Source organism: Epinephelus lanceolatus, chromosome 17 (genome assembly GCF_041903045.1).
Source record: "Epinephelus lanceolatus isolate andai-2023 chromosome 17, ASM4190304v1, whole genome shotgun sequence".
NCBI lineage: Eukaryota > Metazoa > Chordata > Actinopteri > Perciformes > Serranidae > Epinephelus > Epinephelus lanceolatus.
The window spans coordinates 19,643,592-19,667,796 of record NC_135750.1 but is presented as its reverse complement, the minus strand read 5'-3'; the positions used below and the strand labels follow the sequence as shown (position 1 = coordinate 19,667,796).

Here is a 24,205-nt window from a genome sequence, read left to right as displayed (position 1 = left end):
TTTATGGGTGTGTACTATTACAGCACTCAGGTGAAATCAGGGCTTTATTAAATGGTAGTGACCAGCTGCCAGACCGTAAGTAGCAGGTATCCAAGAGATACAGACCCCCCCAAAAATAGCAAATATAGTGACACAAATCACCAAACTAGAGCGAATCTGGGTTTGGCTTTTACTTTCACTTTTGCACGTGTTTACAAACACTAACCAACAATCCTGCGTAGTAAACCTTTAAAGTTTTGATACATTTTTTTCCTCATACATGATTTATCCATATTGCTCCTTTAAATGTTCTAGTATGCTCAATATATGCCTCGCTTACCTTAATGCATCCTTCACTATGTGCTGCTTCCCCAAAAGGATCATAAAAGTTTAATCTTGTTTTCTTGGCAGGTATGTGATCACGAACCCACCGTACGAGTTTGAGCTCGTGCCCACAGACCTGATCTTCTGCCTCATGCAGTTTGACCACAACGCGGGCCAGTCCCGGACAAGCTTGTCCCACTCTTCCCACTCCTCCCATTCCTCCAGCAAAAAGAGCTCCTCCGTCCACTCCATCCCGCCCTCCAACCGGCAGAACCGCAGCAGTAAGACCCGGGAGGCCCGCGACAAACAGAAGTACGTGCACCAACGTGCCCTGTAGACTTATCCTGCATGCTTAGTGTTCTATACCTGACTGTACTTTGTAGGTGTGTGTGTTAGTGTGCAGACTGTGGTGACACATGCACTGATGAATCCTGTGTATTGTGTGTTTGTGGTCTGTTTGTGTGACTCGTGCTCTTGCGTCCATCCTCAGTGTTTGTGCGTTTCCTTCATAATCATCTGCATGTGGTATTCACTCTCACATCACGGCAGTCATAACATGACATGAACAAATTCGTAAACTCACTCTAGGGAAAGCTCATTTATCGTCGTCAAAGACTTTTGAGAGTCTTTTCTTACTAACGAGGTCTGTGGCATTGTAAACAGTCCAACCACTTGTTTGGATGGCACAGCCATTGTGGTTGGAAACAGGCTTACAGTAAAGGCCTCAACCACAGCCAAATGAATTGGCATAATACAACACGACTCACATTCAGTATGTTGTTCAGTCTACCTGTTGTATCTGTCTTAATATTTAGCTGTTTTGTGTCTAACTCCTAATATTTGTGTAGTAATTAACTGTTGTTTGTTGGATATTTGTGCACATTTAACGCACATGATCAGTACGCCTCGATCATGGATGTATTGTTTTGTGATTTACCTACCGTAGCTGACACTAATGATAAAGCACATTTGGCTAACATTACTGATACGCTGTTACTCATGAGATCATCCCTCATTAGCAGTGTTGATATTTTGTTGGTGCATCTGTAGCCTACTGCTTTACTGCATGTCCATGTTGGTAGCCCTCTTTCCTGTTCTGTTTATTATACAACTCTAAGATCAAATTTGGTGACATATTTTGAGCTACATGTTATATACTCTTCATTCTCCCTCCCCAAATATACCCTTTGAATTTAAGTTTCATCTGGGAGAATACAGTAACTGGATAATGAAATTGTGACATATTCTAAAAGCATGCAGATTTGTTATGATCGTACTTGAGAGTTTTTAAACGGTAGATGATAAGCCCTCAATACATCTTAAAATTAAGATGTATGATATAGCCTAAACACTGTAGTAGTAATATGTAAGCAGTAGTTGGACTGGTAGTCATTTGTCAGTTGTGTATTGACTGTAAATACGACTCACTTACAGTAGATTACTTACCTCTCTCTCTGAAGTGCAACAAGGATGAATAGAATGGGCCAAGGTATGCAAGTTAACGATTCTGCATGACTTAGCAACCTTTACCTGGGGTTCTGATCATAACTATGTCCTCTGCGGATATTGTTATGACGAGGGGAGTTTGTTTTATTTATTACGTTCCTCAGAAGTAAACCATGCCTCAGTTTAAGTTTTGCTTTCGTCTGGAAAGCAAAATGTCTGCTGCTGCTGCTCCTGCCTCCTCCCTGCCATGATCAGGACCATCCCCACATTGCATGAGGTTGAGACGAAACCCCCCCCCCCTCCCCCCTCTCTTTTCTTTGTGCCTTTACCTCAGTTATCCACTTGATGATATGAGTTTTCTTTTCCTCCAGACAAATCCTTTTTCACATTGTTTTTTTTCCCGTCATTCATCATGCCTTCCTATGATTTATTTCAACTTGAGATGGTTTGCATTGTGTGAGAGGTCTGTGTGTTTGCGCATCTTCCCTCCTATTGAATGCTTAAAGATGACTGTAGCAGACTTTTAGATCACAGCCATATTTATGCTCTCATTGAGTACAGTAGTTTATTATGTACCAGCATCAGCATAAATCACAGAGTAACAACATGTTGCCCGACTGTACAGACCCAGATCACAGCTCACATGTAGGTCAGGCTGATTCAAATCCCCCTGATGCAGCCAATTGCTTACTTCTCCACAGAACTTTAAGAAAGTGTGTCCAGCCCTGTGCCATCGGTCACACCAAGAAAGTGGGAGGTGTGACCAATTTAAAGTCTAAATTGAAGGGGGATATGAGTCTGTAAGTTACCTCCTTGTAACCCTGTGCACCTGATATGGTGGTTTGAGGCAACATCACTGAGTTCACCGTATCAGCAGCAGACTCTGGAGAGAGATGGCAGACATCTTGCTTCACCTCAGGCACAATTCTACACATCAAATGCCTGTGCTGTAACACACGGCCCCGCAGCCTTAAGCCTTGCTGACACACACACAAGCCCGCACAAATGAATCTCCACACATGCGAGGCCTGCATGTACATGAACACACGCACGCGCGGGCACACCAACAGGCGCACACACAAGGTTTGCTCCATATAGCAAAGTTAAAATTTGATATTACAACTTCACCCAAAAGGAAGTGACATGTTGAATGGCATTGCAGATGCCTGTGAAGTGCTAGGAGAGAGTTTACAAACTTCTGACAGCTGGCGTACACCTTTCCCTTTCCTCACAGCCCGCTCAGAAACACTGCTCTCATAGCCTACTTAAACATGAAGAGAGTCTCTCTAAAGTGACATATCAGGATGTTTCAAATCTCTTCCATCACATAATGACTGCCAGCATGAGAGTAAAGTGTTTATATGAAATGTGGTGGGTATTAGTTTAAAGGGTCAGCTTATTCAAATTACAAACACAACTCTAATCTAACATGGTAGTGGTACCTTACCATCCAAATATTTAAATGTATTTTTCCCAGGTTTTGAGGTATTTATCTCTGAGGTTTCTGCCTCCATCTCAGCATGTGAATGGAATTTTGTTTGTGGTGCTCACAGTGCTGAAAAATTACCATGGTGTAGTAGGGGTGTGCCATATCATCCCGTTCACGATAATAGCAGTATAATTTTTAATGTCATATGTAGAATTCAAATTGTGATACTCAGGATGTTTCGACCTGTTGACATATTGACCTCATACTGTTACAGCATGGCTGAAAACAAAATGATTACTGACTCCTCGGGGTTCCAAAAAGAGGAGCAGCTTCAGTAGTGGAATAAACTGTGGCGTCCTGAATGTTTTATGAACAGCCCCGGACTTCTCAGACTCTTTTAGCAAGTTTCCGCTCAGAGGGAACTCATTCAGCAGCTCCTCTGGCAGCAGCACAGCGTCTCTTCCTCTGCTCTCACGTCATGCGCACACGGGATTCGGTGTCGTAAAGTGATTTTGTCATAAACCTTTGGTAATGTAAACCTATGTGACGCTCGCAGCTCGACAACAAACTACATATATGTGAATGCGTGATAGCATTATGATGAGAGGAGACATGGTGGAGCATAAAGGTCCAGGTGAAAAAACCCCAACTCAGCCATTTAAGATTCTACTAAAAGAAGGATACATTTTTTGTATTTGAAAGCTGTTTAAATGTGTAATTTGTGGTAGATTTTATTTTGTTGAACTATTAATATTGTATACAGAATCTGAATCTCACTCTGAGTTACTGTTGTTGTTTACAAAGTAAAGAAATGAGAGTTCATTTTTGTTTGGATTTACTGAATATTTGACGACAAACTGTAAAACTACATCACGTATTTTGTTGCAATTCTTTGTTCCTAAATTAATTTTTTTACTGATTCGTCATATCATCAAGAATATCATTATCGCAAAAATACCCTGAAATATTGCGATATTATATTAGGGCCATATCGCCCACCCCTAGTGTGTAGGATTTAGAGGCATCTATAGGCAGAAATGTTTTTTAATATTCACAACTATGTTTCCATTTGTGTTTAAGCAGCCATTTATATCTGCATGTGAAGCATATGAGTCCACCATGTTGTTTCTACAGTAGCCCAGAACGGACAAACCAAAAACTGACTCTAGATATAGACATTTACATTTTTGCATTTTTTTGTCGGCCTACGCAGGTCTGTTGCACGCTTGGCAGAAGTTTCAGTTCTGCAATTTCACCGCTAGATGCCACTAAATCTTACACACTAGAATTTAAAAAAACTTACAGCAACTTTCCAGAAACAATGCCTCTTTTAAATTATGGTCAAACAGAATTTGAAGATTGCGTGAATTTGAGAGCTGGAGTGTTAAGGGCATAAAACTATGGACCACGAAACCAGTGTATGTGTCATCTCAGGACTCACCAGGAACTCAAGATCTTTGATTTTTAGTCTTTCTCCTTTGTCCTTTATACAACCAGAAAATGAAGTCTTAGAAGGTTTTTGGGTTTTTTTTTAGATAGTTTGCATGTGTCTTACCTCAATTTGTGCCCAAGGCGCACTCATGACTGTTCCTGCCTTCTACTTGTGCCTTTGCATTGACGTAATTAGCAGTTGTGCCACTTCTAACATTTCCTTTGCTTTGCACCTTAAGGTGAATCTCTGTTTGATAATCCACAAAACTACGTCAAGCACTTTTTAAAGGACTATTTCCTTTGTAGAAAGCAGTTCAATGGAAAGTTTGGGACATTGTTTCTGTGAGCAACACAAACTAAATTCCATTCTCCTTGGTGGTACTGAGATGGTATCAGAAATCTCTCATAAAACTATGGCAAAAAAATAAAAGTATCTGCGTGGTTAGATAGCAGGAGGTAGTGAATAAGGCATTTCTAATCTGTGAGGCCTGACCCTGTAACACTTTGGAAAAGAACAATACCCTTAGGATGATTTTTGTGTTATCTTAAATGGAGTACTTCATCACACAGTAAATTCTGACAGATTATATCCATCAGCTGGCCTTGATTACACAACACCACCATGTCAGCAACAACATAACATTCAAATTGGCTTAATGCACCGGAACACAGACTTAAACTGGACCTCATGGTTTGATGCTAACCACAAAGAATGCCATGCAAATCTACCACTTAAACTGAGGCAGTATGGTTGTAAGTAATCGCACGTTGCATACTTTTCCAAACTAACTCTGTCTTCTCTTCTTCCTCTCTTGCCTTCAGAAAAGAAATGGTTTACAGATGAACCAGAAAATGCCTACCCACGGAACATTCAGATCAAGCCCATGAGCACTCACATGGCCAACCAAGTCAACCAATACAAATCCACTAGTAGTCTGATTCCACCAATCAGAGAAGTTGAAGATGAATGCTGAACACAGGGTTTTCTTGCTGACTCACCAGACATCTGTACGCTCTTTCAAAAGAGATGGGAGATCACCCATGGAGGATTGATGATGATGATGATGATGATGATGATGCTGATGACGACAGGGATGTTGAACACTGACACATTTCTCTTCACTCATTCTTCTAATCAAGGGTTGGACAGAAACCCAAACTGGAAGGGACCTCCTATGTGTATACCTTTAATGTTACTTCCATGCTCTTGGACATTGTTTTATTTATTAATGTATCCATAGTGATGTACATAATGACAATCAAATAAGGATTGTACAGCCCCTTCCCCCTAGCACTTTTTGGAATTATTTTAAGAGTCGACAAAAAAAAGAGGAAAAAAAAAAGAGTACTTCCTGTAATTCTTTGCAATAGTTCACCTCTTCGTGTGACCAGACTCCATGCTAAGGTGACTGGTTATTGGAGGATGAGGGTTGCAGCGATAAACTGATCATATCATCTCCCAAAGATCCGCCCAGATGCGTCACGTCAAACCAGCTGGGTCCATCAACTTCATATCTCCTGTCTGCTTCTGTTCTATTTGCACTAAAACTGAACAAGTTTCTTTTGACAGAACAACTGGAACCATCTGATTCCCCCCAATAAATGTCACTGAGGAGAGGAAGGAAGGAAGGAAGGAAGGAAGGAAGAGGGAGGAAGGGAAGCTTGGCTTTGGAGGCATACTAATCTTGCTCTTAGGTCGTTATACATCATGTCATTGCTTAAGGTTTGCTAGTTCACCGTTGACTCGTCATGTTGAGTGAGAGCATTCCAGTCCTGCAGAACATAATCATCTTGCAAAGCAGTAGTCTAAAAAACTCAGAGAATGGTGCAGTGTTGGTGAACACTGGCTGAAAGAGAACCCTGTACCTACATGTCTTCTGCTGATACGTCAGATCATAAAGCCTGTGACTCTGTTCAAAGCTCCTATCGCATGATATGTGCCTGAGCCCCCTCTATAACAGAAACAGTGCAGTTGATCAACCTGAATACATGAGAAGGATGAAAAACAACCTACCCTGTCCTTCATGCGTTCAGGAGCATTTAAGTTATGTGCACGCTGTGTGTGTGCGCGCGCTGTGTGTGTGTGTGTGTATGTGTGTGCGCATCGCAGCCATTCGTCCTGATCAGTGCTGTCATCTCCTCCATCAACGTGTATGTGATGGTGCACCTTTGAAGGAGCAGCATGTGGGATCTTTGCTCTAAAAATGAAAGTCATGGTAGAGAAACAAAACAATAGAAGAGGGGTTGGATCTACTAACAAAATTATGGTGTTGCATCAAAAATCAAACCAAAATCCCCAACTATTGTTGAGCAGAGCGAACCGGAACAGCAGCTGCGTGCCCACCGTTGACGCTTTGCCGTGAAACCCACGGCAGAATTTGGGATCACAAAGAAGAGTGGTGTATTTTCTGAATGTTTTGTCTGTTACAAAATAACTTCACGTCTGTATATGGAAATGCCACATATTGCATAAAAGTGGGCATCAACGGGTCCTCCTTTGATCAAAGCAACTGCCTGGCACAGGGTTGGCACAGAGGCGGTAAAGAGCTTGGATGTTCTCTGTTGCCAATCCAGATGTCACACGCCTCAAAACTCTCAGGAGTTAAGCTGCTATGTTCGGTCCTCTAACATGGGGAAATGCTCAAACATAGTTGGGTTGAAATGCAACAATGCCACAGACTGCTAATAAGGATACTGGAGAGGAACCAGTGTTCTTTATGCTAGCCTGTGTGCAACAACGGAGTGTATATCGCACTAGTTTAGGCACCAATAGATCCAAATCGCGCTGTGATAGTGATGGAGGATTGAGGTGGTAGCCTTGTACTCCTGATACGTAAACTTCATGCAAATATGTAGTTGGATTTATACATTTAAACACACTTATTTTGTATCCATGAACATAATCAATTTGTACTTATTTTTCTAGACAAGAACCAAGTGAACAGTACTAAGGGAGATAAAAAAAGACTTAAACTATATCTATAATTACAACTACATATCAAAGGATTTTGTTTTTGACTGTATCATCATTTATTTCACATCATACTAAAACAAAAGATTATTTTTTTACCTCCCCACTTGCCCCCTGTTTAACAAACTGCATCACTCTGGAGCCAGTAAAGCTTAGACTAGCTTGCATTGTGAAACCACCATCTTCAGCCTGGCAGCTCAGCTCTGTTGAGTGCTTGTAGAAATAGATTAAGGCTCATCTGGAGCTTCTTTCAGTTGCACAGATGAGCCGCATCTACTAAATAATGCGCCTACTACTAAGCATCCCTAGCTGTGAACATACAGACAGAACGATAGGTGAAAAGGAATTATGTATTGGGGGGGGTAAATGTTGTATTTAGACGGAGAGCAGATCAGAGTGGTAATAATAATAATGAGACGATCATAGAGTTGCTCCCTCTGTGTGCAGGCCAGAACCGAATGACCTTCATTAGATGTGTTTGACCTAAATTAGGTCCCTAGTGCGGAGGAAGAGTGTGTACACTAAAGCACAGTGTGCTGGTGTTTTCCACAAAATATGATTTTTAATAGGACAGGGAGATGCTGTCTGATTATTGCAGTGATTCTCTTCTATAGGCTGTAAAGGAAAAGTAATTCTAAAAAAAATAAAATAAAAAAGAATATTTGGAATATGGAAAAGAACATAATATTGTGCTAAATATGTTTGTGTAAATTCAACCCATTATATAAACCACATTTCTTTTTCAAACAAAATGATCTGAGCTTCAATGTACATCTATTGGGTGTGGTGCAACTATACTGAAGCCTCATACACATTGTCCTGAAGTGAACTTTTGAACTGTGATTACATCGTCGTCACACTTTGTAGCAAATAGATTTCTTTTCAGAAAATATGTGAGTAAAATGTATGTATAATTGGGTTGTTAATGGCATACTTGCTAGCCTGAACAATAAGGATCTATTAATATTTGATAATGGCAATGACGCATTATACATAGAATCGACAAACTGATTGTTATGTTGAAAAAAATAACACACACACAAATGTGTATCTTGAAAATGAGAGACTCTGGATTTTCTGTGGGAGAATATTCAAGTAGGAAAAGTCAGGCGGAATTTGATCTGGTTTATCAGCCATCACAAAGATGGAAGGTAGCACCAATTCAGCAGAGGTTATCAAAAGAGAGAACATCCTTAATTTTCCTGTTTTTATTACTTTGTGTTATTACAGGGTTTACATTCCATTTTGTCAGCTTGTCATCTGTCACAATCTGTCACAACTGCTTCATATTTGTTTACAGAGTATTTTATGAGGTACTTAAACATAGCGTTGTTCAAAAATGAAACAGTACATGCTGCAAACTGGCATCAACATGAACTCACAAAGTAATGCACCATTTGTTTTCATCACACTTGATTACTGTGCTTTTTCTACCTGAACCCTCATTGTGCAACTCATTCAGGCTGGCATTATTCACAACACTGGACTGAGATGTCTTTCCTTCCTACACCTTGTCATATGTCTTTATTAGATGTTTTAGGTCTTTGCATTGTATACCTCTAAAGTTTTTAGAGTGTTTTTTGAAGTGCCATGAAGAGTTTAGTTGAGCAAGCATCCTTCAGTCATTCAGGGACACAAGCTCGATTTGAGGGAGCTGAGTCCAAGTGTTTTCCACTGTGAGAACGGTGTCTTGTACTGGGATGGAGAACATCCAAGCCATCATTGCCTCCATACCAGTATAGTGCCAGGCAGTGCAAGAGGTCAAGAGGAGGGCCCATGTTAAGTCCCACTATAGCGAAAAGTGGCATTCAGGAGGCCTGAGCAGCAGCCGGGGCAGATAGATAGGAGCCCCGGTCATTAAACCACACATAACGTCTCCGCTATGTGTTTGGTTACAGGCTATCGGGTTGTGTCATGCAGTGCAGTTACATGTGGATGACTGAAAGATGCACATAGAGGCACATGCCTGTAACATCAGATGTGTTGTTGTCCACTGAACAAATCAAAGACTACGATGCGTCAATATGTTACTGTTAAATTATGTTGCATTATTTTTGTTAATCTATTTTTTGCTGTAAAGGATGGATATAATAACTTATTTGCTGGGAATTGTAGTAGATATAATAGATCATATAATACTTATGGGAATGGGAGGTGGGTCTCAAGTCTTAACAATACATTAAAATTGCATTCAGCAATTTTTTTTTTTTTTTAAAGAAGAGTTGCAATTTTTGTTAATTTCTTTTGGCTGCCTATCAGTTCAGGAAGAATTCAGGACATTGCTCTTGCGTATCACGGATAGGATTTGTTGGCACATCGTCATTGCAGCAAACAGGAGTTTGACATAGCAGTCTAATTAGTTTGGATGTGTTCTAGATGTGATGGATAAATGGATTATTTGATGGTGCTGAGTTGATCTACCTGACTCTGTCAAATATAATCTGCTGATAAATATACTGTCTTGTACAAAAAGTTTGTACATAGATTGTACATGGTTTCTTTTTGTATTTTCTCAAATTAAAATGGATGTATTTGTGTTCTAATCCTTGAAACTCCTTTTTTATTTCAAATACAAGAAAATATATTCCTTTATCATTGCAATGTCAGTATGCCATGGCAATGTTATAAAAGGTTTGATACTGTCATATGCTGTGAAAAACTCATAAAAATGTCTTATAATAAAAGTTTATTGTAAAGTACTGCAAAAAACTCATAAAATATGTCATAGGAAAGTATGTCGTGAATACATTATTAAAATGTCATACTGTAGTATGTCCTTAAAAAACTCATTAAAAAAGTGTCATTGTATAGTATGCCTTGAAAAGAAAAAATCAGAAATGTCATAGTATAATATGATGTTAATAACTCATTAAAAAGATCATCATATGGTGTGTAATTTAAAAACTCATAAAAAATGTCAAAGTATAGTATGTCGTCCAAAATCATTAAAAAAATGTAATAGTATAGTATGTCATTTAAGATCATGAAAAAATGTCATTTGATAGCATGTCAACCAAAATCCTGAAAGAACGTCATAGTATAGTATGTCGTTTAAAATCATGAAAAAATTTCATAGTATAGTATGTTGTCAAAAATCATGAAAAACTGCCATAGTATAGCATGTTGTCAAAAATCATGAAAAAAAGTCATAGTATAGCACATCGTCCAAAATCATGAAAAAAGTCATAGTATAGCATGTCAACCAAAATCACTGAAAAAAGTCATAGTATAGCATGTCGTTTAAAATCATGAAAAAATTTCATAGTATAGCATGTTGCCAAAATCATGAAAAAAGTCAAAGTATAGCATGTCAACCAAAATCATTGAAAAAAGTCATAGTATAGCATGTCGTTTAAAATCATGAAAAAATTTCATAGTATAGCATGTTGTCAAAAATCATGAAAAACTGTCATAGTATAGTATGTCGTCCAAAGTCATGAAAAAATGTCATAGTATAGCGTGTCGTTTAAAATTATGAAAAAATTTCATAGTATGGTTTGTCGTTTAAAATCATGACAAACAGTCATAGAATAGCATGTCGTCTAAAATCGTGAAAAAAAAAGGTTATAGTATAGCATGTCGTCCAAAATCATGAAAAAAGTCATAGTATAGCATGTCGATTAAAATCATGAAAAAACGTCATAGTATAACATGTTGTGCAAAATCATGGAAAAACGTCATAGTATAGCATGTTGTGCAAAATCATGGAAAAAAGTCATAGTATACCATGTCGTTTAAAATCATGAAAAAATTCATAGTATAGCATGTTGTTTAAAATCATGACAAAAAGTCATAGTATAGTATGTCGTTTAAAATCATGACAAAAAGTCATAGAATAGCATGTCGTCTAAAATCGTGAAAAAAAGGTCATAGTATAGCATGTCGTGCAAAATCATGAAAAAAAGTCATAGCATAGCATGACGTCCAAAATCATGAAAAAAGTCATAGTATACCAAGTCGTCAAAAATCATGAAAAAGTGTCATAGCATTTCATCTAAAATCATGAAAAAGTGTCATAGTATAGCATGGCGTCCAAAATCATGAAAAAAAGGTCTTAGTATAGCATGTCGTTTAAAATCATGAAAAAAAGTCATAGTATAGCATGTCGTTTAAAATCATGACAAAAAGTCATAGAATAGCATGTCATCTAAAATCTTGAAAAATAAAGGTCGTAGTATAGCATGTCGTGCAAAATCATGAAAAAAAGTCATAGTATAGCATGTCGTCCAAAATCATGAAAAAAAGTCATAGTATACCAAGTCGTCAAAAATCATGAAAAAGTGTCATAGTATAGCATGTCGTGCAAAATCATGACAAAAAGTCATAGAATAGCATGTCATCTAAAATCTTGAAAAAAAAGGTCGTAATATAGCATGTCGTGCAAAATCATGAAAAAAAGTCATAGTATAGCATGTCTTCCAAAATCATGAAAAAAAGTCATAGTATAGCATATCATCCAAAATCATGAAAAAGTGTCATATTATAGCATGTCGTGCAAAATCATGAAAAAAAGTCATAATATAGCATGTCGTGCAAAATCATGAAAACCTGTCATAGTATAGCATGTCGTCCAAAACCATGAAAAAGTGTCATAATATAGTATGCCGTCCAAAATCATGAAAAAGTGTCATAGTATAGCATGTCGTGCAAAATCATGAAAAAATGTCATAGTAGCATGTCATTTAAAATCATGACAAAAAGTCACAGTATAGCATGTCGTTTAAAATCATGACAAAATGTTATAGTGTAGCATGTTGTTTAAAATCATGAAAAGTCTCACAGTATAGCATGTCGTCAAAAATCATGAAAAAATGTCATACTATAGAATGTCGTCCAAAATCATGAAAAAAAGTCATAGTATAGCATGTTGTTTGAAATCATAAAAAAAAGTCATAGGATGGTATGTTGTTTAAAATCATGCCAAAACGTCATAGTATAGCATGTCTTTTAAAATTATGAAAAAATTTCATAGTATACTATGTCATTTAAAATCGTGAAAAATTCATAGAATACCATGTTGTCCAAAATCTTGAAAAAACGTCATAGTACAGCATGTCGTCCAAGATCATGAAAAAAAGTCATAGTATAGCATGTCGTTTGAAATCATAAAAAAATGTCATAGTATAGTATTTCGTCAGAAATCATGAAAAAGTGTCATAGTATAGCATGTCGTCAAAAATCATGAAAAAGTGTCATAGTATAGCATGTCGTCAAAAATCATGAAAAAAGTCAAAGTATAGCATGTTGTCCAAAATCATGAAAAAAAGTCATAGTATAGCATGTCGTTTGAAATCATAAGAAAAAGTCATAGGATGGTATGTTGTTTAAAATCGTGAAAAATTCATAGTATAGCATTTCGTCCAAAATCTTGAACAAACGTCATAGTACAGCATGTTGTCCAAAATCATGAAAACACGTCATAATATAGCATGTCGTGTGAAATAATGAAACAAAGTCATAGTATAGCATGTCGTTTAAAATCATGAAAAAAAATCATAGTATAGTATGTCGTTTAAAATCGTGTAAAAAGTCATACTATAGCAAGTCGCCAGACATCATGAAAAAAGTGTCATAGTATAGCATGTCGTTTAAAATTATGAACAAAAGGCATAGTATAGCATGTCGTTTAAAATTATGAACAAAAGTTATAGTATAGGATGTCGTCCAAAATCATGAAAAAAGTCATGGTATAGCATGGCGTCCAAAATCATGAAAAAATGTCATAGTATAGCATGTCATCTAAAATCATGAAAAAGTGTCATAGTATAGCATGTCATCTAAAATCATGAAAAAATGTCATAGTATAGTATGTCGTCAAAAATCATGAAAAAGTGTCATAGTATAGCATGTTGTCAAAAATCATGAAAAAATGTCATGTCGTCAAAAATCATGAAAAAGTGTCATAGTATAGCATGTCACCTCAAATCATGAAAAAGTGTCATAGTATAGCATGTCATCTAAAATCATGAAAAAATGTCATAGTATAGTATGTCGTCAAAAATCATGAAAAAGTGTCATAGTATAGCATGTCACCTCAAATCATGAAGAAGTGTCATAGTATAGCATGTCGTCTAAAATCATGAAAAAATGTCATAGTATAGCATGTCGTCAAAAATCTGAAAAAAATGTCATAGTATAGCATGTCACCTAAAATCATGAAGAAGTGTCATAGTATAGCATGTTGTCTAAAATCATGAAAAAATGTCATAGTATAGCATGTCATCTAAAATCATGAAAAAATGTCATAGTATAGCATGTCATCTAAAATCATGAAAAAGTGTCATAGTTTAGCATGTCGTCTAAAATCATGAAAAAGTGTCATAGTTTAGCATGTCGTCTAAAATCATGCAAAAATGTCATAGTATAGTATGTCGTCGAAAATCTTGAAAAAATGTCATAGTATAGCATGTCGTCTAAAATCATTAAAAAATGTCACAGTATAGTATGTCGTCAGAAATTATGAAAAAGTGTCATAGTATAGTATGTCGTCAAAAATCATGAAGAAGTGTCATAGTTTAGCATGTCGTCAAAAATCATGAAAAAATGTCATAGTATAGTATGTCAGCTAATATCATGAAAAAATGTCATAGTATAGCATGTCGTCAGAAATCATGAAAAGGTGTCATAGTATAGCATGTTACCTAAAATCATGAAAAAAATGTCATAGTATAGCATGTCATCTAAAATCATGAAAAAATGCCATGGTATAGTATGTCGTCAAAAATCATGAAAAAGTGTCATAGTATAGCATGTCGTCAAAAATCTGAAAAAATGTCATAGTATAGCATGTCACCTCAAATCATGAAGAAGTGTCATAGTATAGCATGTCGTGCAAAATCATGAAAAAATGTAATAGTATAGCATGTCGTCTAAAATCATGAAAAAGTGTCATAGTATAGCATGTCATCTAAAATCATGAAAAAATGTCATAGTATAGCATGTCATCTAAAATCATGAAAAAGTGTCATAGTTTAGCATGTCGTCAATAATCATGAAAAAATGTCATAGTATAGCATGTCATCTAAAATCATGAAAAAGTGTCATAGTTTAGCATGTCGTCTAAAATCATGAAAAGTGTCATAGTTTAGCATGTCGTCTAAAATCATGCAAGATTTTCATAGTATAGCATGTCACCTACAATCATGAAAAAATGTCATAGTATAGCATGTCGTCAAAAATCATGAAAAAGTGTCATAGTATAGCATGTCGTCTAAAATCATGAAAAAATGTCATAGTATAGTATGTCGTCGAAAATCATGAAAAAGTGTCATAGTATAGCATGTCACCTAAAATCTTGAAAAAATGTCACAGTATAGCATGTCGTCTAAAATCATTAAAAAATGTCACAGTATAGTATGTCGTCAGAAATTATGAAAACGTGTCATAGTACAGCATGTCGTCAAAAATCATGAAGAAGTGTCATAGTATAGCATGTCATCTAAAATCATGAAGAAGTGTCATACTTTAGCATGTCGTCAAAAATCATGAAAAAATGTCATAGTATAGCATGTCATCTAAAATCATGAAGAAGTGTCATAGTTTAGCATGTCGTCTAAAATCATGAAAAAGTGTCATAGTTTAGCATGTCGTCTAAAATCATGCAAAAGTTTCATAGTATAGGATGTCACCTAAAATCATGAAAAAATGTCATAGTATAGTATGTCGTCAAAAATCATGAAAAAGTGTCATAATATAGCATGTCAGCTAATATCATGAAAAAATGTCATAGTATAGCATGTCGTTAGAAATCATGAAAAGGTGTCATAGTATAGCATGTTACCTAAAATCATGAAAAAAATGTCATAGTATAGCATGTCATCTAAAATCATGAAAAAATGTCATAGTATAGTATGTTGTCTAAAATCATGAAAAAGTGTCATAGTATAGCATGTCAGCTAATATCATGAAAAAATGTCATAGTATAGCATGTCGTCAGAAATCATGAAAAGGTGTCATAGTATAGCATGCTACCTAAAATCATGAAAAAAATGTCATAGTATAGCATGTCATCTAAAATCATGTAAAAGTGTCATAGTTTAGCATGTCGTCAAAAATCATGAAAAAATGTCATAGTATAGCATGTCATCTAAAATCATGAAAAAGTGTCATAGTTTAGCATTTCGTCTAAAATCATGAAAAAGTGTCATAGTTTAGCATGTCGTCTAAAATCATGCAAAATTTTCATACTATAGCATGTCACCTACAATCATGAAAAAATGTCATAGTATAGCATATCGTCAGAAATCATGAAAAAGTGCCATAGTTTAGCATGTTACCTAAAATCATGAAAAAATGTCATAGTATGGCATGTCGTCTAAAATCATGAAAAAATGTCATAGTATAGCATGTCGTTAGAAATCATGAAAAGGTGTCATAGTATAGCATGTTACCTAAAATCATGAAAAAAATGTCATAGTTTAGCATGTCATCTAAAATCATGAAAAAGTGTCATAGTTTAGCATGTCGTCTAAAATCATGAAAAAGTGTCCTAGTATAGCATGTCGTTAGAAATCATGAAAAGTGTCATAGTATAGCATGTTACCTAAAATCATGAAAAAAATGTCATAGTATAGCATGTCATCTAAAATCATGAAAAAGTGTCATAGTTTAGCATGTCGTCTAAAATAATGAAAAAATGTCATAGTTTAGCATGTCGTCTAAAATCATGCAAAATTTTCATGGTATAGCATGTCACCTACAATCATGAAAAAATGTCATAGTATAGTATGTCGTCAAAAATCATGAAAAAGTGTCATAGTATAGCATGTTACCTAAAATAATGAAAAAAATGTCATCGTATAGCATGTCGTCTAAAATCATGAAAAAATGTCATAGTATAGTATGTCGTCGAAAATCATGAAAAAGTGTCATAGTATAGCATATCACCTAAAATCTTGAAAAAATGTCATAGTATAGCATGTCGTCTAAAATCATTAAAAAATGTCATAGTATAGCATGTCGTCAGAAATTATGAAAAAGTGTCATAGTACAGCATGTCGTCAAAAATCATGAAGAAGTGTCATAGTATAGCATGTCGTCAAAAATCATGAAAATGTGTCATAGTATAGCATGTCATCTAAAATCATGAAAAAGTGTCATAGTTTAGCATGTCGTCAAAAATCATGAAAAAATGTCATAGTATAGCATGTCGTCAAAAATCATGAAAAAATGTCATAGTATAGCATGTCAGCTAATATCATGAAAAAATGTCATAGTATAGCATGTCGTCAGAAATCATGAAAAGGTGTCATAGTATAGCATGTTACCTAAAATCATGAAAAAAATGTCATAGTATAGCATGTCATCTAAAATCATGAAAAAATGTCATAGTTTAGCATGTCGTCAAAAATCATGAAAAAATGTCATAGTATAGCATGTCATCTAAAATCATGAAAAAGTGTCATAGTTTAGCATTTCGTCTAAAATCATGAAAAAGTGTCATAGTTTAGCATGTCGTCTAAAATCATGCAAAATTTTCATACTATAGCATGTCACCTACAATCATGAAAAAATGTCATAGTATAGCATGTCGTCAAAAATCATGAAAAAGTGTCATAGTATAGCATGTTACCTAAAATCATGAAAAAATGTCATAGTATGGCATGTCGTCTAAAATCATGAAAAAATGTCATAGTATAGCATGTCGTTAGAAATCATGAAAAGGTGTCATAGTATAGCATGTTACCTAAAATCATGAAAAAAATGTCATAGTTTAGCATGTCATCTAAAATCATGAAAAAGTGTCATAGTTTAGCATGTCGTCTAAAATCATGAAAAAGTGTCCTAGTATAGCATGTCGTTAGAAATCATGAAAAGTGTCATAGTATAGCATGTTACCTAAAATCATGAAAAAAATGTCATAGTATAGCATGTCATCTAAAATCATGAAAAAGTGTCATAGTTTAGCATGTCGTCTAAAATAATGAAAAAATGTCATAGTTTAGCATGTCGTCTAAAATCATGCAAAATTTTCATGGTATAGCATGTCACCTACAATCATGAAAAAATGTCATAGTATAGCATGTCGTCAAAAATCATGAAAAAGTGTCATAGTATAGCATGTTACCTAAAATAATGAAAAAAATGTCATCGTATAGCATGTCGTCTAAAATCATGAAAAAATGTCATAGTATAGTATGTCGTCGAAAATCATGAAAATGTGTCATAGTATAGCATGTCATCTAAAATCATGAAAAAGTGTCATAGTTTAACATGTCGTCAAAAATCATGAAAAAATGTCATAGTATAGCATGTCATCTAAAATCATGAAAAAGTGTCATAGTTTAGCATATCGTCTAAAATCATGAAAAAGTGTCATAGTTTAGCATGTCGTCTAAAATCATGCAAAAGTTTCATAGTATAGGATGTCACCTAAAATCATGAAAAAATGTCATAGTATAGTATGTCGTCAAAAATCATGAATAAATGTCATAGTATAGTATGTCGTCAGAAATCATGAAAAGGTGTCATAGTATAGCATGTTACCTAAAATCATGAAAAAAATTTCATAGTATAGCATGTCATCTAAAATCATGAAAAAATGTCATAGTATAGTATGTTGTCTAAAATCATTAAAAAATGTCATAGTATAGTATGTCGTCAGAAATTATGAAAAAGTGTCATAGTATAGTATGTCACCTCAAATCATGAAGAAGTGTCATAGTATAGCATGTCGTCTAAAATCATGAAAAAATGTCATAGTATAGTATGTCGTCAAAAATCATGAAAAAGTGTCATAGTATAGCATGTCAGCTAATATCATGAAAAAATGTCATAGTATGGCATGTCGTCAGAAATCATGAAAAGGTGTCATAGTATAGCATGTTACCTAAAATCATGAAAAAAATGTCATAGTATAGCATGTCATCTCAAATCATGAAAAAATGTCATAGTATAGTATGTTGTCTAAAATCATTAAAAAACGTCACAGTATAGTATGTCGTCAGAAATTATGAAAAAGTGTCATAGTATAGCATGTCGTCTCAAATCATGAAAAAGTGTCATAGTATAGCATGTCACCTCAAATTATGAAGAAGTGTCATAGTATAGCATGTCGTCTAAAATCATGAAAAAGTGTCATAGTATAGCATGTCACCTCAAATCATGAAAAAGTGTCATAGTATAGCATGTCGTCTAAAATCATGAAAAAATGTCATAGTATAGTATGTCGTCAGAAATCATGAAAAGGTGTCATAGTATAGCATGTTACCTAAAATCATGAAAAAAATGTCATAGTATAGCATGTCATCTAAAATCATGAAAAAATGTCATAGTATAGTATGTTGTCTAAAATCATTAAAAAATGTCACAGTATAGTATGTCGTCAAAAATCATGAAAAAGTGTCATAGTATAGCATGTCAGCTAATATCATGAAAAAATGTCATAGTATAGCATGTCATCAGAAATCATGAAAAGGTGTCATAGTATAGCATGTTACCTAAAATCATGAAAAAGTGTCATAGTATAGGATGTCGTCTAAAATCATGAAAAAATGTCATAGTTTTGTATGCCACGAAAATGTTTTACAACATGGCCTTGCATAATATGCTACACATATCCTATCATATGGTATGCCATCAACATATGAAAAAAAAATCATAGGGTTATATAGTATGAAAAAAAGTACGCCGTAAAATGTTTTGCCATAAAAAATATCATAATTTCCATAGTAAAGTATATCATAAAAGTTCATATTAGAGCATACTTGGAAAATTCAATAAAAAGGTTCATATTGTAGTATGCCACAAAAAATATCATAGTAGAGAATGCTTCAGTGCAAAATATACTGTCAAATGATTTACACAGTCGTTCATCAAGATAGTTTATTGATATAATTCAGTACTGAGCAAAGGTAAAATCACAGTCCCCAAATAAATACACAATTAAATCAAATTGTTCAAAGTAAATTTTCCTAAAAACAATAATAGGTTCACATATGTCATCTCATCAGGATATACAGAAAACAGTATCAGCCTGAGTGTTAGTAATAAGTGCATAATGAAGTACTAAGGATCAGTAAGTGCTAAAATAACTATAGTACATGCCATAGGCAGGAACTGTGATATTGCAATAGACCCTGCACCTGACCTTTACCATCACCAGGGGAAGCCTCAGATAAATGTATATTGTATTTTACCAATCCCCACCCTGCAGAGGGGTCGGTGACCCCGCGGTCCAAGTCGTACCACCAATCCGCTTACCCATTGAGCCTGGTATTAGTCTTGATTTACGTTTACTGACATGCTATTAGCTGCTCCATCACTTTCACCTGTCAGACTGTCAATCAACAGGGATCCACAGTGATGGGTAGGAATAGCATTCGAATCACATTCTGTCCACATTGGCTCATATATCTCCATGGAGACAGTGACAGCAGATGAGCAAAGGACATCATACCAGGTATCTCGCTGTGCTGTCATGTCAGCGCTGTGGATGTTTGGGCATCACATGGGGATGTGTAGCATCTTAATGTGGATAGGGTTTACAGATACAGTTATTGCAGGGGCAAACGGTATATTGAGAAAGTAATCCTCTTTCCCCTGTTGGAGCTTTAACATGTCTACGCAAAGCCCGGACAGTGATAAGCATGTTATTAAACAGTGCCAAAGTTAAAGGATTTTTAACCTTTATGTAACACAGCAATTTTGCAACAGCAATAATCTGCTTCTAGATACAGCGCTCTAAACACTGTGTCGCCTGTGTCAAGGGTACTGAGATATCTCCTGAGAATCCTTCAAACATCATGAGCAGCACCAATTCTAAGGTGTTATGATGAGGCAGGATGACTTCTCAGACATCGACCCACTCCTCTCTCATAGCTAGAAATCAGTGGACATCTCATAAGTCTCTGGGCCCTGCCCGCTCCTCCTCCTCCACGCTCCTCAGCTGAAGTGTGCAATTTCACACTCCAACGTCAAACAGCCGGTCAGAAGGAGAATGTATGACCCACCCTGGCATTTGTCCTTATTTCTCTCTCAAATGTGCAAACACTATTACCCTTGGGTTATCTTAAGTGGTGTGGTGAAGATTCGCAGCCTCTCCTCTCTTCTCCTCGCCAGACACACCATCAAAACACGACAAGCGTCTGGGACGGAGCGGGGGTAAAAGACAGAGCGAGGCAGAGGGGGAAAGCGATGGAAATGGAGCAGATGTTTGTGTGGCTGTTGATTTGTGGCCTGATAAGGGTGCTACACAGGCAGCTGGAATTGATGGCTTGTTAGTGAGGACGGGCCCCTCTGTGAGTTGTTTTCAAAATGATTGATTTACAATAAAGTGGCTCCGGGTGTGTGCATGCAGGCAGAACTGATGCAGATCGATCCCACTGAAATTGATTGATCAGCCATTTAGCTTGGCAGTGTGTTTACCGAACGAAACCGAGCAGGACTCTCCTCTAGGCATCACTCCCCCCATAAAGCAGAGGAGAAAGGCCACCTCTGGGCCTGTCTCATTGCTTTGGCGGTGGCAGCGAAAACAAGCCATATCAGAATATGAACCATAAAAACGTAATCATACAGTGAGAAACACTGGCATAAACGTTTACGATTGTGTACTTTATTCTGCTATCAACGTGTCCTTCTGTGACTTGGAGATACTATGCCTTTAAAAGTAATGACTTACGTGCTCTATGCAAGGGGAGGAATACTGTTTGCCTTATCGCAGTGTCACATTGAGACTTTCAGGGGGAGGCATAGAAATAACTAATAACAGTGGATTTCAGTAAACAAGCAGCTCATTCTCAGCCGTACTTAAAGCTGACACACCAACAACCTTTACCTGTTTTAGTATTGTTAAGATGACTATCATACATAATGTAGAATAGCCCTCAAGTGTTAAAGTGCCTCGTCTGTGGACAATGTCTTTAGCAATTTTTCCAAACAGTGCATACAAGGGTCTTGTGTACATTTTATACGGAGCCAGATTGATGGATATAGCACAAGGACAATGTTTACCATGTGACCTCTGTGACTTTTCCTCACTTCCTCCCTGCCAAAACAAACCTCTCCACCACTCCGCTAAGGACTTAAATCACCTGTCCTCAGACGCCTCATCCTGTTATTTGGATAATTGCCAACAAGAGCAAGCTTTTCCATTCTCACGACGGCATGCAGTGGCCCCATCATGTTCCTTATTAACAATTTTACACACTTGGTCGCAGCGAGAGGGTGTCAGAATGCCAATAATATTTACCATCTGCTGTGCAGGCTATTCAGGGGAGGCTGAGTGTTGCTGATTGCCCTGACAGAAGCTGACAGCACCCTGAACCTGAGATCCCTGCAAATTGACTCAGCAAGAGTGTCTTCTTCTTAAGGCGGCAGGGCGTGCCTGTGGCCATGAGCCAGGTGATGGAGCACAACACCGTTCATGTGTTAGCGCTTGAGCACAAACAAAGGCAATCTGTCTTTCATCTGTAAACACGCACTGGCTGATAGATCATAATTTAAACTGCAAATATCAGTGTCACATACTGTAGCATCTAAGATGAGGCCTGATGTCAGATCAAGGAGGAGAATTACACAAAAAATTAAAACCGACCCTTTCCAGAAGCTTAAAGAAAATGACTTTATATTTATTTAAAGATTTTTTGCTTCTTAATTTTCCCATTGAGAACTAACCGTCAATTCCAGATGTCATTATGGGTCATTTAGCGAATCAATGAGCTACAACGTTTAAAATAATTTTCCAAAAGAGCTGCGAGGCAGGTAAATGAAACGGCTGTCTTGGGATTACTGAGCCTTCTCAGTCAATCCGTCCAGTCTGTAATGATTTCCATAACATTGATGTGAAAGATGTTGACACCAATTATAGCATTTCCCTTTGACCCCTGAGGATCTCGACTGGGAGTGTTTAACATCACATTCAAGCACCCACACACACACACACACACACACACACACATAAGTCTGGTCACCTCAAACATATCGATAATAATATGTGCGGCAGCATATGTGCGTAAGAGAAAGTGTGTTTGTGCGTGTGACAGAGATGGAGAGAGACAGGAGGAGAAAAAGAGGGATCCAAAGACTGAGCCCCATCCCAATTCAGCCGTGATAATAGTTTCCATGACAATGAGGCATGCTCGGCGCATCAGTTGTGGCCCAGATAAACAGTGATCCTTTACGCAAACAAGAAGGTCATTACAGCAGCTTGTCAAATCAATGCCCGGTGTGTCCAAGTTGATTAAGACATCTCCCCTCAGCTCTGACACTCCGTCAATAGCAGCAGGCGCACAATGCAGTGGTGGGTGGGGGGATGGTGATGTCTGTGGCGGAGGATGCGTGCGTGTGTTTGTGTGTGTGTGTCGGAGGGGGTTGTAGTCTCTTTCTGCACGCACATACACACACCTACGCAAATACACGCACGGTACTCAGATGATTGGAGTGAAATACCCATCAGTCAGGGAGCCGAGGTGGACTAATGATTCCCTGTGCTGCCTATTAGAACTACATGACAACTCAATCCTGCTCACGGAAAGAGAAATGGAGGAGAGAGGGAGATGGGATGGGAGGGGGGGCGGCTGGGTAAGAAGGGAGTGAATAAAGAGACAGAGGAAGAGAGGAAGAAAAGAAAAAGTGACCTTGTAGCAGCATCATTTGAGGCTGAATTAAATTGGCAAGAGCAGCTAATCTTTACCTGGGGGCGATTAACAGAATTAAAGGAGAACAACAAAGGCACAGAGGTTGGCGTTTCCCTTTTTTCTGCCTGCCACTGCCATTTGAAATTTGTTTTCTTCTGGAAAAGTTGGTGAATCTTCCCTCTCTAAGCCCGTCACTGACGCTTGGATTTTCTATCTGACACACAAACAATAGCAGACTCTTCAATTCCCGAAAAGGCTGTCATTGTAACTGTTGCTTTATCATGAAATCAAGATTATGTTCTCAAGTCAGGCAGCTTGGGTTGCCATGTTGCAAATCATCATTCTGATATCGCTAACCGTTCATTTAATTATTTCATTGTTTAGTTTTGTAAAATTGAGCTCTGCCGTCTTCAAACATACAACGCAATCTTCAAAAATACAGAGTAAAACTTTCTCCCTCATTCAGAAATAATGGGATGTTTTTAGTAGGAAGTAAATCACTTCAAGTTTAGCCTCTGCACTCGGTCTCATAGCCTCTCTCTTCTCACAGGCTAATCAATATGTTTGGAGAGACGGACAAGGTTAGGCCCATCAGCCTGTCTGAGAGAGAGAGAAAAAACATTGCTAATACCCAAATGCGAGAGTTCACGGCTGAACTTTATCCACACATAGAGGAGAAGAAGCATAACAACCAATAAACCTTTAGCTCAGGGACATTCAGACTAACTCTGGTGAGAAGCTCAATATTTTCTGCTGTTGGCATTAAATCACCATATGCATATTTGAAACGGTGAATGATTTGTATAGTTTGCTGTGGGAACAAATTTGTTTTAACTTACTTTTAACTTCCAGCACATAAATTATTGTCTTCATACAAAGATGAATAAGTTTTACCAACATATTTTTTTTTACAGACATCCACAGTTTAGTGCCACCACGATATTGATATATGTCCAGTACTTAAGTTTATGACCAAATATCCACAAAAGTAATGCCATCATTTCCCATCAGTACATTGTGTTTAACCCTAATTAGCAAGTATTACCATGC

General features: G+C 36.8%; 1 protein-coding gene across 18 annotated transcripts in view; it reads left to right on the top strand.

Moving 5' to 3' along the window:
- kcnma1a (potassium large conductance calcium-activated channel, subfamily M, alpha member 1a) overlaps nucleotides 1-6,239 on the top strand; it is a 185,411-nt gene extending 179,172 nt beyond the window's left edge. For 11 of the 18 annotated variants that reach the window (XM_033613113.2, XM_033613101.2, XM_078160740.1 and 8 more), the window contains 3 exons: nucleotides 391-615; nucleotides 1,764-1,792; nucleotides 5,432-6,239. In XM_033613113.2, the coding sequence (XP_033469004.1) occupies nucleotides 391-615; nucleotides 1,764-1,792; nucleotides 5,432-5,583 (406 nt within the window). In that variant the 3' untranslated portion in view covers nucleotides 5,584-6,239. Of the gene's footprint in view, nucleotides 1-390; nucleotides 750-1,763; nucleotides 1,793-5,431 lie in introns of those variants that run through there. The other 7 variants (XM_033613123.2, XM_033613107.2, XM_033613119.2 and 4 more) reach the window with 2 other exon arrangements.
- The last annotated feature ends 17,966 nt before the right edge of the window (nucleotides 6,240-24,205 follow it).